The sequence below is a fragment of the Leucopleurus acutus genome, assembly GCF_964270905.1.
Source record: "Leucopleurus acutus genome assembly, chromosome: 3".
In the NCBI taxonomy this organism is placed as follows: domain Eukaryota; kingdom Metazoa; phylum Chordata; class Mammalia; order Artiodactyla; family Delphinidae; genus Leucopleurus; species Leucopleurus acutus.
This window is the reverse complement of record NC_139145.1, coordinates 115,274,875-115,290,237: the sequence shown is the minus strand read 5'-3', so window position 1 is coordinate 115,290,237 and position 15,363 is coordinate 115,274,875. Positions and strand designations below refer to the sequence as shown.

Here is a 15,363-nt window from a genome sequence, read left to right as displayed (position 1 = left end):
TATTAAAAAGACGTATTTTCAAAGGTCAAGTTTAAATAAGATTAATAATTCTTACTACTTTAATGAAGACATTCTTAAGTGAAACTGGCTTTCTTTTTAAAGTGCAAGCATATGACAGTGAATAATACAATGACTATTTGTACAGCTTGGTGCCAGTTCTTTGATTCACGCTAAGGCGTCAGCAGTTTTAAACACACCATCGCTCCTGTACCCTCAGTATAAACGCCACTTAGTATTATTAGTGTTACTTTGAAAATAGTCTTGACCTTGCGATCATGAAAACAGATCTCAGAAAAGAGGCTACAAATCCTGAGATAAGTGCTTCAGGAGGTGCTGTAAGATAGCATAACACATTTGAGAGTCAGAAGACCTGAATCCAGTCACTGGAGCTCATCAGGTGGTTGTCTTATATAAGCCTCAGGACCTTGCCAAGCCAATTTCTTCACAGATACAACTGGATTATGAGCCATTTTCACAGAGTGGTTCTGACAAACTAGATGTTACTGTGACAGCTCCTTATGTGCCCTACAGCCCTGTGTTATTTCTTACAGACTGATGAAGAGAAGAGACAGGGGCTACCTGTAGTGATGCCAGTATTTGACCGGAATACCTGTAGCATCCCCAAGTCCCAGATCTCCTTTATTGACTACTTCATAACAGACATGTTTGATGCTTGGGATGGTAAGACAGTTCCTGTTTTGTTACCCACAAACAGAATATTTTGCTATACTTTATGATGGTTACCTTTAATGACAGGGGCTGGGCCTAAAGGTGTAAACGAAATGTAACTTAAAAGAAAAAGTCAGCTGCTTGTGGCCAGGTGTGGTGGGGGTGCAGGAACACTTTGTGTGTCCTCAGCACAAACCATGTGTATGGAAGACTCAGTGGATGTTTGGTAACTCTTCCAAGGACATGTTTCCAAAGCTTACAGGAGTTTTATTCTGTCATTGGAGGAAATTCCAGAGAGAACATAAAATATACTAAGTCTACTCTGAATCACAGATTCTTTTCATAATATCAGTTGATAAACAGCTTTTCATTTTTTTGACATCCTTTTTAATTTTTTTGAATTTAATTTTTATTTTATATCGGAGTATAGTTGATTTACAATGTTGGGTTACTTTCAGGTGTACAGCTAAGTGATTCAGTTATACATATACATATATCCATTCTTTTTCAGATCCTTTTCCCATATAGGTTATTACAGAACATTGAGTAGAGTTCCTTGTGCTATACAGTAGATTCTTGTTGATTATCTATTTAGTGTATATATGTTAACCCCAAACTCCTAATTTGTCCCTCCCCCCGTGTTTCCCCTTTGGTAACCATTAATTTGTTTTCAAAGTCTGTGAGTCTATTTCTGTTTTGTAAATAAGTTGAATTGTATCTTTTTTTTTCAGATTCCACATATAAGTGATATCATATGATATTTGTCTTTCTCTTTCTGACATACTTCACTTAGTATGATAATCTCTAGGTCCATCCATCTCACTCTTTTTCATGGCTGAGTAATATTCCATTGTATATGTATGTATGTATGTGTGTATATATATATATATATATATATATATATATATATACCCCACATCTTCTTCATCCATTCATCTGTCAAGGGACATTTAGGTTGCTTCCATGTCTTGGCTACTGTAAAGAGTGCTGCAGTGAACATTGGGGTGCATGTATCTTTTTGAATTACAGTCTTCTCTGGGTATACACCTAAGAGTGGGATTCCTGGGTCATATGGTAGCTCTATTTTTAGTTTTTTAAGGAACCTCCATACCGTTTTCCATAGTGGCTGCACCAATTTACATTCGCACCAACAGTGTAGGAGGGTTCCCTTTTCTCCACACCCTCTCCAGCATTTGTTGTTTGTAGACTTTTTAATGATGGCCATTCTGACTGGTTTGAGGTGATACCTCATTGTGGTTTTGATTTGCATTTTTCATTGAGTGACGTTGAACATCTTTTCATGTGCTTTTGGCCATCCGTATGTCTTCTTTGAAGAAATGTCTATTTAGATCTTCTGCCTATTTTTTGATTTTTTTTTTTTTTTTGATACAGAGCTGCATGAACTGTTGGTATATTTTGGAGATTAATCCCTTGTTGGTTGCTTCATTTGCAAATATTTTCTCCCATTCTGTGGGTTGTATTTTCGTTTTGTCTATGGTTTCCTTTGCTGTGCGAAAGCTTTTAAGTTTAATTAGGTCCCATTTGTTTATTTTTGTTTTTATTTTCATTACTCTAGGTACAAGATGGATCCAAAAAGATACTGCTGTGATTTATGGTGAAGAGTGTCCTGCCTATGTTTTCCTCTAAGAGTTTTATAGTAGCCAGCCTTACATTTAGGTCTTCAATCCATTTCGAGTTTGTGTATGGTGTTACAGAATGTTCTAGTTTCATTCTTTTACATGTAGTTGTCCAGTTTCCCCAGCACCACTTATTGAAGAGACTATCTTTTCTCCATTGTATATTCTTGCTTCCTTTGTCATAGATTAATTGACCATAGATGCATGGGTTTATTTCTGGGCTTTCTGTCCTGTTCCATTGATCTATACTTCTGTTTTTGTGCCAGTACCATACCACTTTGATTACTGTAGCTTTGAAGTATAGTCTGAAGCCAGGGAGCCTGATTTCTCCAGCTCTGATTTTCTTCCTCAGGATTGCTTTAGCTATTCAGGGTCTTTTGTGTTTCCTTACAAATTAAAAAAATTTTCATTCTAGTTCTGTGAAAAATGTCATCGGTATCTTGATAGGGATTGCACTGAATCTGTAGATTGCCTTGGGTAGTGTAGTCATTTTCACAATATTTATTCTTCCAATCCAAGAACATGGTATCCTTCCATGTGTTTGTGTCATCCTTGATTTCTTTCATCAACATCTTATAGTTTTCAGGGTACAGGTTTTTTGCCTCCTTAGGTAGGTTTATCCCAAGGTATTTTATTCTTTTTGATGTGATGGTAAATGGGATTGTTTCTTTAATTTCTCTTTCTGATCTTTTGTTGTTATCAATTTTTAGTTAAAAGGACCGGTTCATATTTCAGAAACCAGTGTTTAGTAACTCATCCTTCTCATGCTTCTGTGTTCACCTTAGGCCTAACCTAGGGTACCTCTCCTCCAATTGTGATCCCAAATTTGTCCCACAGAGCCCCAACCTTATAAATGCTCCTGGAATCTAATTTAACAGGCTTCTTTTTATTCTCTTATATCCTTGCAGCCTTTGCACACCTGCCAACCCTGATGCAACATTTGGCCGATAACTACAAACACTGGAAGACGTTAGATGACCTAAAGTGCAAAAGTCTGAGGCTTCCATCTGACAGCTAAAGCCAAGACAGAGAAGGTGACCTCTTGATCTACAAAGGGCACTGTGAATCACAGTAGTGTAAACAAGAGGCTTTCCTTCATAATGAAAATGACAGGTGTAGGTTAAGGAGCTAATGTTTAATATCTGACTTTTAATCATTCAACTTCCCAAATTTCATTTTTAGAAAATTATGTTCCATGAAGAAAAATTTTGAACAATCACTTAGTGACAGAACAAACACATGGCAAAATCCTTTGCCCTGCTGTCATCCTGTCTGCCCTCATCAAACCCTGCAGCTGATTCACTGTAACTAGCAGGAGACATGCAGCAAAGACTTGGTGCCCACGAGCCCACCATCTCTGTGGATGATGGACCATGTAGCTTAGCTAGTGGTTTAGCTCATCTTTTACCATGAAAGTCACCATCACTGTTTAGCTTGACTATTTTCCTCAAGAGCATCAATCTAAAAGGTTCATAAGAATATCTAAGAAAAGAAACCCATATAAAGTGAGCAAAACAACTAGGACCAAACTGCTGATAAACTAGTTAGCTTCAGAGCCTCCATGGCTAGGTGGTTCTGATCAATGGTGTAACACCCAAGTTAGAACACAGTCTGTCTTGGCCTGGTGAGTGCCTTCTCTATGGTATCAGCAGCCTGTGTAGTCCTCTCTCCTACAAAAGGGATTCATCTTAACAGAAAGCCAACCATGATGGGGAAGGAAGTGACATCTTGTCTGTGGGGAATCCAAGAGCTTCTTCCCTTTATTTCTGGTTTACAGAGGCAGTTACAAGGCACTATAGTAGGTATTATATACAAGCCATTAATCTGAATGCCCTTGGACAAGCTTTTTTTAAAAAAAAAATTTATATACATTTGCTGTTTAAAATTTTTATTAAAGCAATCTAAATTTTCAGGGTTTAAGTCCATGGAGTACGTTGTGCCGAGTACCGAGGAGACAGAGGAAGTTTCAAGGTTCAGATGTTTTTAACCTATCTATATTTAAGATCATGCCATTTTGCTTTAATGATGAAAAAAAGATTGCAAGGTGTGTAAATATATCAGAAAATAGCATATGGGGAAGCAGTAAATACTATTTTAAGCTATTAATTGTATGCTAAAAGCTTCTAAAGCACAAGTGCATATTTTTATACAGCTCTTTTCACAACTTTCTGTGGTCTACATGAAGTCAGACTTGAGATTTTCTTTTCTCTTTTACCAGCCAACCCTTCTCTATGTATTATAAATTAGAGATTCTGTAAACAAAATCTTTGTTTTTCTTTCAAATTCTCTGTACTTCATGCTGCATTTCTAAGAGGTATAAACAGAGACTAAATTAACTGAACCAGTAGTTAGTTACTTTTTTCAAATGAAAAGTGGAATGCAGAACACGTGGACCTAGTACATGGGGGCAAAAATTACTTATCACTACAAAACATGCCAATGTTTTTTTCTATGTTTTGTACCAACAAATGGAAACATATATGACAATTCCATGCAAAGAAATGTACCTAAATTATTTTTGTTAGATGGTAAGAGAACTTGCTTGGTCAGGACAGCAGCTAGCTTTGTATTGTAATGCTGCGCTAAGTAAATGTGATGAAAATGTTTTTGTGAAGTACTTGTAACTAAATTCCTACAGCCATTTTTCATTCCTAACAGCTGTTTTTATTTTACCTCTTTGGCCTAAATTTTTCATAATTTCAATATTTCGGTTTAGTGTTCTTTATTTCATGAGTCACACGCTTTGTTTTCAGAACACATTAAATTCAGGATGTCAGAATCCCATTTTAAGGAGCTAAATAATTTGCCTAGGCTTCAGAAGCTTGCCTGAAGCAACGACAATCTTTTCTTGACCATCTCGCTTTTGGTTCCATTTGGTAAGTGACATTCATCAGATGTCTGACATTTTTCTATGTGAATGTTTGTTAAAACTGACTCAGTATAATTTCAAATTAATTTCATATTAACACTGCCAGGTACTAAAGCTTTAGCATAGCTCTGCTCTTTATCAGTGTAATCTACTATGGTGTAATCTTCTACTGAGTTGCTAACTAAATAGTGCATTCCTCCAAATAGTCTTTCAGATGGTATGTGTATCAGATGAGTGAGTATAAACTATTATAATTGTCTCTCATACTGAGCATAAGTCTGTGTTGAGGGGAACCCTATTAATTTAGGAAAATATAACATGATCTAAACTAGAGAGAAGTCACATTACTACTACTACTTAACCAGAAGTTAGTTATAAAACACTGTTACCAGGACCAGAATAACCCTATAATTTAATTAGGTTATTCTTTACTTCCAATTTAAGATTTTAAAATATGCTTACCTTCAGAGTTAGGACTGCTTAGTCTTGTGGACAAAGAACAAGCCTCATCTATTAATCAGAACGCACTCAACTTGAGAAAGATAAACACAATGTCCCTCAAGTTTAGGCTCTTGATTGTGTTATGTGAGTAAGCCAGAGAATGAGGTAATAAGGGTATTTTTAAATAAAAATGACAAGGCCCACCGCATAGTATTACTTCTGGTGTTGCAAATATAACAGCACTGAAAGCTAAGCTAGGGAAATGGAAAAAATGCACATAATATTTATCGACCTCAGTTATAGTTGTATTCTTCTAATTTGAAAGTTCAACTTTTTGCAGCACTCTGCATACAACTAGTAAGCAGCCATCAAGTCTGAGTCTCTTCTAGATTTTCCCATCTCACTGTTTTACTCCATCTCTGACCTTAGGGCATTCATGAAAGCAAAAACCATCAAGTTCCCATGAATGGGTTGGAGGTTTTCCTCTAGATTTTAATAACAGAGGGACTCACAGTGGTACTTTCATCAGTACTATTTGCTCCCCCAACTCACCTGTGGTTTGTATCATTCACGTGAATAGATTACTATTACATAATACTAATCCAGAACAAATTAGGGAAAAAAGCAGTTAAGAATCTATGAATTCCTTTTATAATTCATTGAATATCTTATACAATTCAAGAAAACTTTAAAACTCATGACCTAATAGTAGAATCTCCAAAGAAAAAGCTAGCTGGTAATAAGAGAAAGTCCATCTACGGAAGAAAATTAAAAGCCTAACAATGACTCTGATCAATAATCTGATGCACTCAGCCCAAAATGCATGTCTGCCTGGTTTAGGAATCCTACCCACGTTCCAATTTCAGGATAAAAGACTAGCAGTGCCTCAGTATGACTGCTCAGATATGTATGCCACGATAACAACAATCTGTCGGCTAAGAGGCAGTGCTAATTTTTCTATTCACATTCTTCTATTATATAATGGAGGTTACATAAATTTTATTATATTTCTCCATAAAGGTATTTTCATTGTGAATTAAAACAGAAACAATGACTATGAACATTATCTGGTTTTGCTCAAGGGGTAATCATACAACCCTTCTCTCTCATTCCAGTCATGTTCAATTTCTGTTTTTAAATTCGTTTACTGATGCTAATGAGAATTGAGCTAACTAACTGGAAGGCCTTACCTGACTGGGCTTCAGCTTCCTTATTTATAACATTATGGCACTGGTCTGGCATAGATGACCATAGCTCTTCCAGACTTTGTAGGTAGTTGAGGAAACAACAACTGTCAAAGGTAAAACTAGTGACACTAGTGACAACAATTTACAAAGATTCCATTAGGGTGTGTGTGATGAAAAAATAAATCCAGAAAGTGTTCTTTGAGAAGGATTAGTCCTCTGACACATCAGCCACCTGGTGTTTACTTCAATACGATTCCTTCATCAGCAGTTTAAGATTAACTCCACAATTAAACCCACCCATTTTTTAATGTATGGAACACTTTTTAATTTTTATTCTTTAGTACCAAAAGGGAGAAAGAGTGCTCTAAGGCTGATGGGGTGATGAAGATGATTAAATCTCAGTGGTCTGCAAGAAACTCATAAGTGATGCCTGTCTCAAGCATTTCATATTTGAGCCAATGGTAAGATGAATCAGGCACTTTGAAAACACTGTAACTTTACTGATCTAGCTCTCATCTCTGGCATATATGAGGGGCTGCTGCTGGTCTATTACCAAGAATCTAGTCAATAGCTGCTCAGGCTAGGGGGAAAAAATACACTGTAATAAGATTCCTCCTGATTTGTGTTTATAGGGATTTTAGTAGCTAGAATTTAAAAAAAAAAGGATTTAAACAAATTAGTTGGCACCAAAAAAAAAAAAGCTGTAGTTAAAACAGTGAGAGATTCAGGTTTGCTTCATATTTAGAATACTGAGAGTTACTAAAGACCAGGGGGATTTGTAGGAGAAAGGATATATTTAAATTACCACAAGAATTCTTAATCAAACAGGCTCTAAAGAAAACCAAAGAATAAAAAATACTGTTATTTCTATTTCTACCTCCTCCCAGGGTCTAGGTTCAAATTAAGAAGCTTAAAACACAGCACTCACCACTTCAATAGCAGCACAAAGTACAATTATTATGGAATCTTCATTTCCTACAGGGAGGCATCAGTTTTCTGGATATCTCAAGGTTTAAGTTCAAGATATGCTACATCCTACCTATTTACTCTTCACCGGATTTTTCATTTTTCTCCCAAAATATCGTCTATAATGATCATGTATATTTATTTCCATAAAAGTAGGTTCCTTGAATAAATCTTTAAAAGAATGACAGGTATAGTTAAAATACTAACAACTTTGGAGAACAAAGTCAGGTATTTCAAAATCCAAAAAGGCTAAATGAAAGAAATTACATGTAATATTTTAAAAATCTAATCCCTTTTGATGAATAAAAATTTAGTTAGAGGCAATATAATTACATTAGAGAGAGTGAGAGGTTCCAAGTACTCTTCTCCTCATTAAACATAAACTCATATAATTTCTGGTGTAGAGTTTTTTCAAAGCATAAAAAATTTATCTCTGTGAGGACACTGTGGTATAATTTAATTCTGCTTCAACAGGTATATGTGATGAACTCTGAAAACTTCACTTTCTGAAAATTCACTGCTGAAATTAGACCCATTCCTTCAATGGTTTCAGGTAACTTATGTGAAAAGTCAAATGAAAAACTTGTGCTATATTCTTTGGTGAAAGTACTAATACCTGAGAAGCAACTTGTTGCTGGTTTGCAGCCCCAGAAAAAATTCAAACAATTGGAATTTTATGGAGTAACAAGAAAAAAAAATTACAAAATTTAAGTGATTAATATGGTAATGGTTTTCAGAGTATTACCCCTATATTTGCTGTTCAAGGTTCATGCACAGGTGTTCAAATTCCTTAAACTAGACAGCAAGATATAAGTCACCATTCTCCTCTAATTTTTGAAATAACTTTAAGCTGCGCAATCCAGATTCTCGTTCTCCATTTTTCCACAAAATAATGAGATGATCAGCAGAACATGTCACTAGTCCATGATCTTCAAAGTACAGAAACATCTGTAAAAAAAAATTTTAATTACTGATTATAGGAACTTCAAGGAGAAGAGGCTAATACTAACTAGATTAAGACAGGTGCTTGTTAAAATGTGTACCTTGGAGACGTCTTTGGATCTGACCGTAAAACTCCGTATCTTTCATGAGAAATGTTATTTTTAAGTGTGAGTGATAATCACATACAAATATACAAATGCTAGACTAGTAAATACTACTCAACTACAGAACTATAAAAGCTATTTTTGTAAAGTACATGAAGTCCCAAAGTATCGTCTAAATTTTACCATTATCTAATTCCTCAAGTATTGGTCTTAAGATTTTTGTCAGAAGTCCCAACAAACCTGCTTTACTTAATCATTTTTACTGGCCTTCTTATTTATGCAAAAATGGCCACCAATAAAATGTCTGAATTCCAAATTCTCCAAGAGAAACAATGGCTTTAGCTCTCTATATAAAGAGACATAATCAATCCTTAAGCATTTACTGAGTGTCATCTATATGCTTATAGTCCCTACCCTTAAAAAGGTTCTAATTCAGTTGTGAAAACCAAATCATAGTTGAAACAATAAGGGTACCAATTAAAGATGATGTAATCAGGTACTAAATAGCATAGTTCAGGCTATGATGTGCCACAGAAATGCAGAAAAAGGAGGCATAGATCAATAATGAATGAAGTTGTCAGAAAAAGCTTCAAAAACATAAAACTCTCCAAATAAAAGGAAGGTCATGCCCAGTGAAGGAACAGGCTGGAAGGTAAGAATAGGAAAATGGAATGTTGATGAGAAGAGAAGGCAGCATGCATCCTATGGAGTAGAGAGGAGATAAATGAAAAGGATGAGCTCTTTGAGGGAAAGAGTGACATATAGGAGAGAAATAGGATGCAAGTTTTCTAAGAAATAACTCATACATTTCTGAAGATAGCAGGAGAAGGGCTCAGCTGATGATGTAGGAGTGAGGGGTGGAGACCTAGCAGAGCAAAACTCCTCAGGAGATGGAAAAGTTAGAATTCAATAAATACAGGTAGGTAAATAGGACTAGGCTTAGAGAGTAAGGATCAAAAGAAAAAAGGAATGAGAAAATTCAAGAAAGAGCCAAGATTTTTTTAAAAAGTAATTAAATGTCAACACTTCCACTCAGGAAAATTTCTAAGAATTGAACACTTCCATACAATGACAAATGTGCCACACCATTTAAAAACCTTTAATAGGGTCCTACTATTTAAAGCATAAAGTCCAGGGACTTCCCTGGTGGTGCAGTGGTTAAGAATCCACCTGCCAATGCAGGGGACACAGGCTCGAGCCCTGGTCCGAGAAGATACCACATGCCGTAGAGCAACTAAGCCCGTGCGCCACAACTACTGAAGCCCACACGCCTAGAGCCTGTGCTCCACAACGAGAAGCCACCGCAACGCACCGCATCGAAGAGTAGCCCCTGCTCGCCGCAACTAGAGAAAGCCCGTGTGCAAAGACCCAACACAGCCAAAATAAATACATAAACTTTTTGTGTATGTATGTATGAACTTTTTTAAAAAGTCCAAACTCCTTAGCCTTACATTCAGTAATCTGACCCCAAACTACTTTCCCAGCTTTATCTCCTACTGTGTCCATTCATCGGAACACAGTCCTCCAGCCTAGCCAACCTGCTCCTTGCCACCAAGTAGATTCTATCTTTGCCCTCCTGTCTACCACATTCCATCTGCACAACTCCCAAAGTTAAAAAACAAAATGAAAACAACTGGGCTACCTGGCAGAGGAAGGCAAAAATGAGTAAGATGTAAGTACCCAAAATCAGGGAGCTTATGGTCGTAAGACTATCTTAATCCTACCTAAGCATCAAGGTTCAGCTCATTTCCAGGACCATAATATTTTTATATTATATCTCTTTGTAAACTCCAATGTCTAGTGTAGTGCCTGAAATACAGGAAATGCTAATAACAAGTGTTGTGCTGTTGCTTCTAAGTATAAATGCACTTTCAAATGAAAAACAATTTGTTCCTCCCTGGCTATGAAACAGGGAAGAACAATTTAAGAAACTCATGGGGCTTCCCTGGTGATCCAGTGGTTAGGACTCCATGCTCCCAGTGCAGGGGGCCTGCAGCACGCGGGAACTAGATCCCGCATACTGCAACTAGGAGCCCCGTATGCCACAACAAAGATCCCGCATGCCGCAACTAAGACCAGCACAGAGGGAGGGAGGGGGGAGGGGAGGGGGGAGGGGAGGGAGGAGGGTAGGGAGGGGGACTTAGGGCTCTGCTTATACTGTTACCAGTTCCAATCATTTCTTTACCTCGACTGGTCTTATTCCTTCTTCATTACAGGCAATAATGCCTATAGTAAATATTAAAGTATTTGAATATATTTATAACAAGTTAGAACTTTATGCATCCTATAATTCTCAACTATTATTTTCATATATGCACAATGACAGTCAAGACACTGGGTTTTACTAACGCTAACAAATTATTATCCTCCAAAGGGAGGTAAAAACAGTACTGTTCATGAATTTGATAAACTTCCCTGGAATTAGATTCTATAAGGCTTTACCTCTATATACATAAACACAACCCTCCATGTACCCTCTATTTACTACTGTTACATATTCAACATTATTTACACCATCCTTATTGTCAGCTATCTACATCTCATAAGTAATAGTAATTAAGCGATTTTTTAGAAGCAAGACATCCCTTCTTCAAATCATTTCTCTGTAAAGAGAGATCCTAATGGCACATACTATATAACCTATCCCATTCCATGTTTAGATTCCACAAAAACCTACAGATAAGAGAAAGTTTAGGTCTTTATGAGACCAAATGAAAGAAGAGCAGTGAGATGCAAAAAGCAGGAATTCCCTGGACATTTATATGCTTATTAAAAATAATACCTCCACAGATGATGAGTGTCCAATTAAATCGCCAATAAGCTCTAGTGAACATGAAGTGGCATTTTCTTGTTGTTTTTTAACAGGGTGGCTGGCTTGTTTATTTACTCTTCCAAATCCCCACATGTTAAAAAAACCTAGAAAAACACAGCCATTTCAGTCATTTTCGAAATTACTGTGCTCTTTTCTTATAATAATAATCTAAGATCAGAAAAACAAAACTTAAATGCAAAAAGTGTTCCCCACTTATTTTAGTCAAGGGCTAAGTGAGCAGATGGTACCAGGTACTATACTAGGGTTTTTTAAATATGTTACTTTGTTTCCTCTTAGCTACCCAGGTTTGTTGCTCATCTCTTTTTATTGTCCCTACTCACGCACTGGTGAAGGTGTGTTAACGTGAGGAAAAGGCAATGGGAATCAAAGAGGAGAGAAATGAAAGGCCTGAATGGCAATGAGGTGGGGCGGGGGTGGGGGAGGTCACAACTCAGATTTATCAATAAAGGGTAGGCAAAAAGCAACATAGGGATGTCCCAGAGCAATGCCCTATGACTTCAAATAACCAGAAGAAATTCCAGGGGTACCAGCATCTGATTTCTTATGCAAAGGCTGCTAACTAACAGGGATTTTGTTTTTCAAATCAAACACCTGAAAATCAAAGAGTTCATGAGATGATATAAATACAAAAATGTTTATAAATAAATTGAGTTCTATGTTAATGATAATGCTTTAAGGCTGAAAGAACTTTGACACCTGATGATACAAATTCTGTCTGTATACCAGACATAATTACAGACAATATAAATGAGTAAATAGTTCATTAGGCCATTTAGTCAGTCAGATTACCAGGAATAATAGTTTCCCCTCAAAACAAAAAAAATCCTAGTTGACTTGAACTGAAATAAACAGGTAGTTCTACAGTAAAGCAATATTTAAATGTGAATCCTAGATCCCAATTACCAAATGCTTCATGTAAACATCTGATGCTTATTTGGAGCACACTGTATATTATTTTGTGGTTACATACCACTGCCTTTCTTCTGTCTTGCATATGAGAAAAAAAAAAAAAAGCAAGACTACCTTTTTGAGAAAAGATACTCACCTGTTGGTACAGGTTCAGCTGCAAGCTGCTGTTTTTCTCGTAACTCCCAAATGCGTACACTTCCATCTTCTGAGCATGAGATTAACTGCCTGTCAGAAGAGAAAATCAGTGATAAAAAGAGCACCATGGAAGGCCTATGCTAAATTTGCAGTGAAAGAAATCAGTGGAGCCTGCAACTGCTTTTATTCAGCTCTTGGCAGGAGCCAATAAAAATCACAATTTATCAATATGGCTTTACAATGCAAAGTAAAAGCACTCCTCAAGAAAGGCACACATTATACTGTTACATTGGTTCAAATGTTATAAATATGTATCATTTCCATTTTTAAAAATGCATTCAGGAAACAGGTTACGAATTACAGTTTCACAATATCCTGAGAAGTCTCATTCCTTCCTCTCACGGTATCTCTTCTCAGGGCGCCTCTCACTCTAAAAGTATCCTGCACAGAAAATAATTCTATTTCCTTCATATAATTCATCCCTAGAAACTCAACAGCCAAATCTACCCTGAGGGGAAAGCCCTCAGTTGGCAGCCTTAGCCAACAGGAGACTACCATTTAATTGAAGCCGTAATCAAACACCACCACCAAAAAGGTGGGTTTGTGGAAAATATAAAAAGAAAAATTAGTACACAGTCAGTGCCCAAAAGTCTTTTATCTTTTAAAATAAATACCGAATTTTAAATTATCTCTTCTTATAATGAAATTCAATGTAATTCATTTGAACCTTGCTTCTTGTAAGTTTCATAATATAATGCCACCAACTCTTCTGTTAAGATAGCCATGGGGTATTCTCCATTTCCAAAAGAACATAACAGGTCAAGCCACGGAGCCAGGTGACTTTGCCCCTTGAAAAATTACACTGGTGGCCCTGGGAACTATGCATTTCTTTCACCTGTTACAGAACTGACGGAAACTTGTACCTGTTTGGAAGTTTGGCAACGTGCAGGACATTGGAGTCATGTGCAGTTTTCTGGCAGGCAATCACACGCTTCATTTGAAGGTTATACACGTATAAACCCCTTCCAACTGCAACAAATACATTCTGGGGCGGGGAGGGGGGGAAGTTCAGTAATGGGCATAAAACTAGTACTTACCACTACCTGGTGTAATAGATTTCCAGGCCTGGTGTGAGATCAGAAAGCCATTGTTACCTTCCCTATTCCTAGCCTTCAGCCCAAATTATTGTACTGCCCTCTGAAATCCAAAAATATCAAAGCACAAAGGAAAGCTCAGCATTTAGAAGGTGGAAGGACACAACTGCTAATACAGAGAAAGCTTTGTATATTATACCCCACAGCATCGCTTTCTTCCTCGTTGAAATGTGACAGAGAAAGGAGCTGTGGCTGACAGACTGGCCTGCAGTGGAGGTGGAGCTGCTGAGGTACAACCTAGGTTTTCATCCACATAATACTATATCCTTGGGAAAACTACTTAGCTTCTTTGCCTGAAAAATGTGAGCAAAATTACTTGCACTCCACATCTTAAGCATCACAAGACCTATAAAGGATACAAAAAAGCATATGCTATAGTGGCATATATACAGTGGCTTCACGAAAACATTTTTCCAAATGTAGTATTAGAAACACCTTTTTACTAAAGCAGCTTTAATCTTTTGAAAGTACTTTCACCAATACTTACCTTACTTCAACCTCATAACATCTCATTAATGTAGGAAAAGCTATTTTCCAGAATAATAAGTCAAAATAAAAAAAGATTAATATCACACAAAAATTAAGACGTGAGAGTTTGATATTAGAATCCAGGTCATGTTACTCCAGTCCCTTACTCTTGCCTCATACCATACCACCTAGCTTCCAAAATTATTTTGCAAGTCACTAGACTTCTGGTAGCTCTTGTCTTAGAATCATTCATTCTTACTCAGTTGGTATGCCAGTAGAAAGACCTTTCAAAAATCCTTTTTTTTTTTGCCTACCTGTTCTCACCAAAGAATACTTCTCATGCAGCCTCAAAGGCTACAACGCCAACTCAGACCTACAGCATCTCGACCAAAACATGCCCCCCAAGGCTTACCAGAGTTTAAATCTGGAATGATCCCCTTGACCCTCAGGATTGGTATTCTGCATGTAGCAATGCAAGCTGAAGACCAGTGCCATGAGCATTAATGAGAACAGCTAGCCAACTTGCTAAAATCTAGCGTCCTGGGTGACATTCAATGCAGAGAAACCTCAGAAACTAGTTATATGGACCAGGAAATCTGTGCAGAGTTTAAATGATTTATCCAAAGTCACAAAGAAAATTATCAACACAACTAGAGAATTAATAAGCTTTGGGGCAGCCTTTACTCAACAGAATCACTCTATCAACCACTTGTCATCAACAATGAATGGCCCCCCTGCAGAAAGAAAAAAACTCCGATAAAACAAAGAAAATTAGGGAAAAGTGAGTGCTTTATTAATGCTTTATTAAGCATTTATAGCAGTTAATAACACCAATCGAAAATTTTAAGATTAAAGAGTACAAAATGCAAAACTTTAAACACTTTTACAAAAGTGAGAAAAAGGTATCAAATTAAAAATATATATGGACTTCCCTGGTGGCACAGTGGTTAAGAATCCGCCTGCCAATACAGGGGACACAGGTTCGATCCCTGGTCAGGGAAGATCCCACATGCCGCGGAGCAACTAAGCCCGTGCGCCACAACTGCTGA

At 37.0% G+C, this 15,363-nt stretch overlaps 2 protein-coding genes across 19 annotated transcripts in view; one reads left to right on the top strand and one right to left on the bottom strand.

The window, feature by feature from the left end:
- Positions 1 to 5,169, top strand: part of PDE8B (phosphodiesterase 8B) — a 384,709-nt gene extending 379,540 nt beyond the window's left edge. For 16 of the 17 annotated variants that reach the window (XM_082836131.1, XM_082836145.1, XM_082836130.1 and 13 more), the window contains 2 exons: positions 552 to 681; positions 3,215 to 3,335. In XM_082836131.1, coding sequence (XP_082692257.1) covers positions 552 to 681; positions 3,215 to 3,324 — 240 coding nt within the window. In that variant the 3' untranslated portion in view covers positions 3,325 to 3,335. Of the gene's footprint in view, positions 1 to 551; positions 682 to 3,214; positions 3,341 to 5,059 lie in introns of those variants that run through there. The other variant, XM_082836129.1, reaches the window with a different exon arrangement.
- A 3,379-nt stretch (positions 5,170 to 8,548) lies between these two features.
- The window catches only part of WDR41 (WD repeat domain 41), a 44,478-nt gene continuing 37,663 nt past the window's right edge, over positions 8,549 to 15,363 (bottom strand). Inside the window, exons 10-13 of one of the 2 annotated variants that reach the window (XM_082836147.1) lie at positions 13,616 to 13,737; positions 12,694 to 12,782; positions 11,598 to 11,731; positions 8,549 to 8,717 (exon numbers count right to left, since the gene is read on the bottom strand). In XM_082836147.1, coding sequence (XP_082692273.1) covers positions 8,565 to 8,717; positions 11,598 to 11,731; positions 12,694 to 12,782; positions 13,616 to 13,737 — 498 coding nt within the window. In that variant the 3' untranslated portion in view covers positions 8,549 to 8,564. The remainder of the gene's footprint in view (positions 8,718 to 11,597; positions 11,732 to 12,693; positions 12,783 to 13,615; positions 13,738 to 15,363) is intronic. The other variant, XM_082836148.1, reaches the window with a different exon arrangement.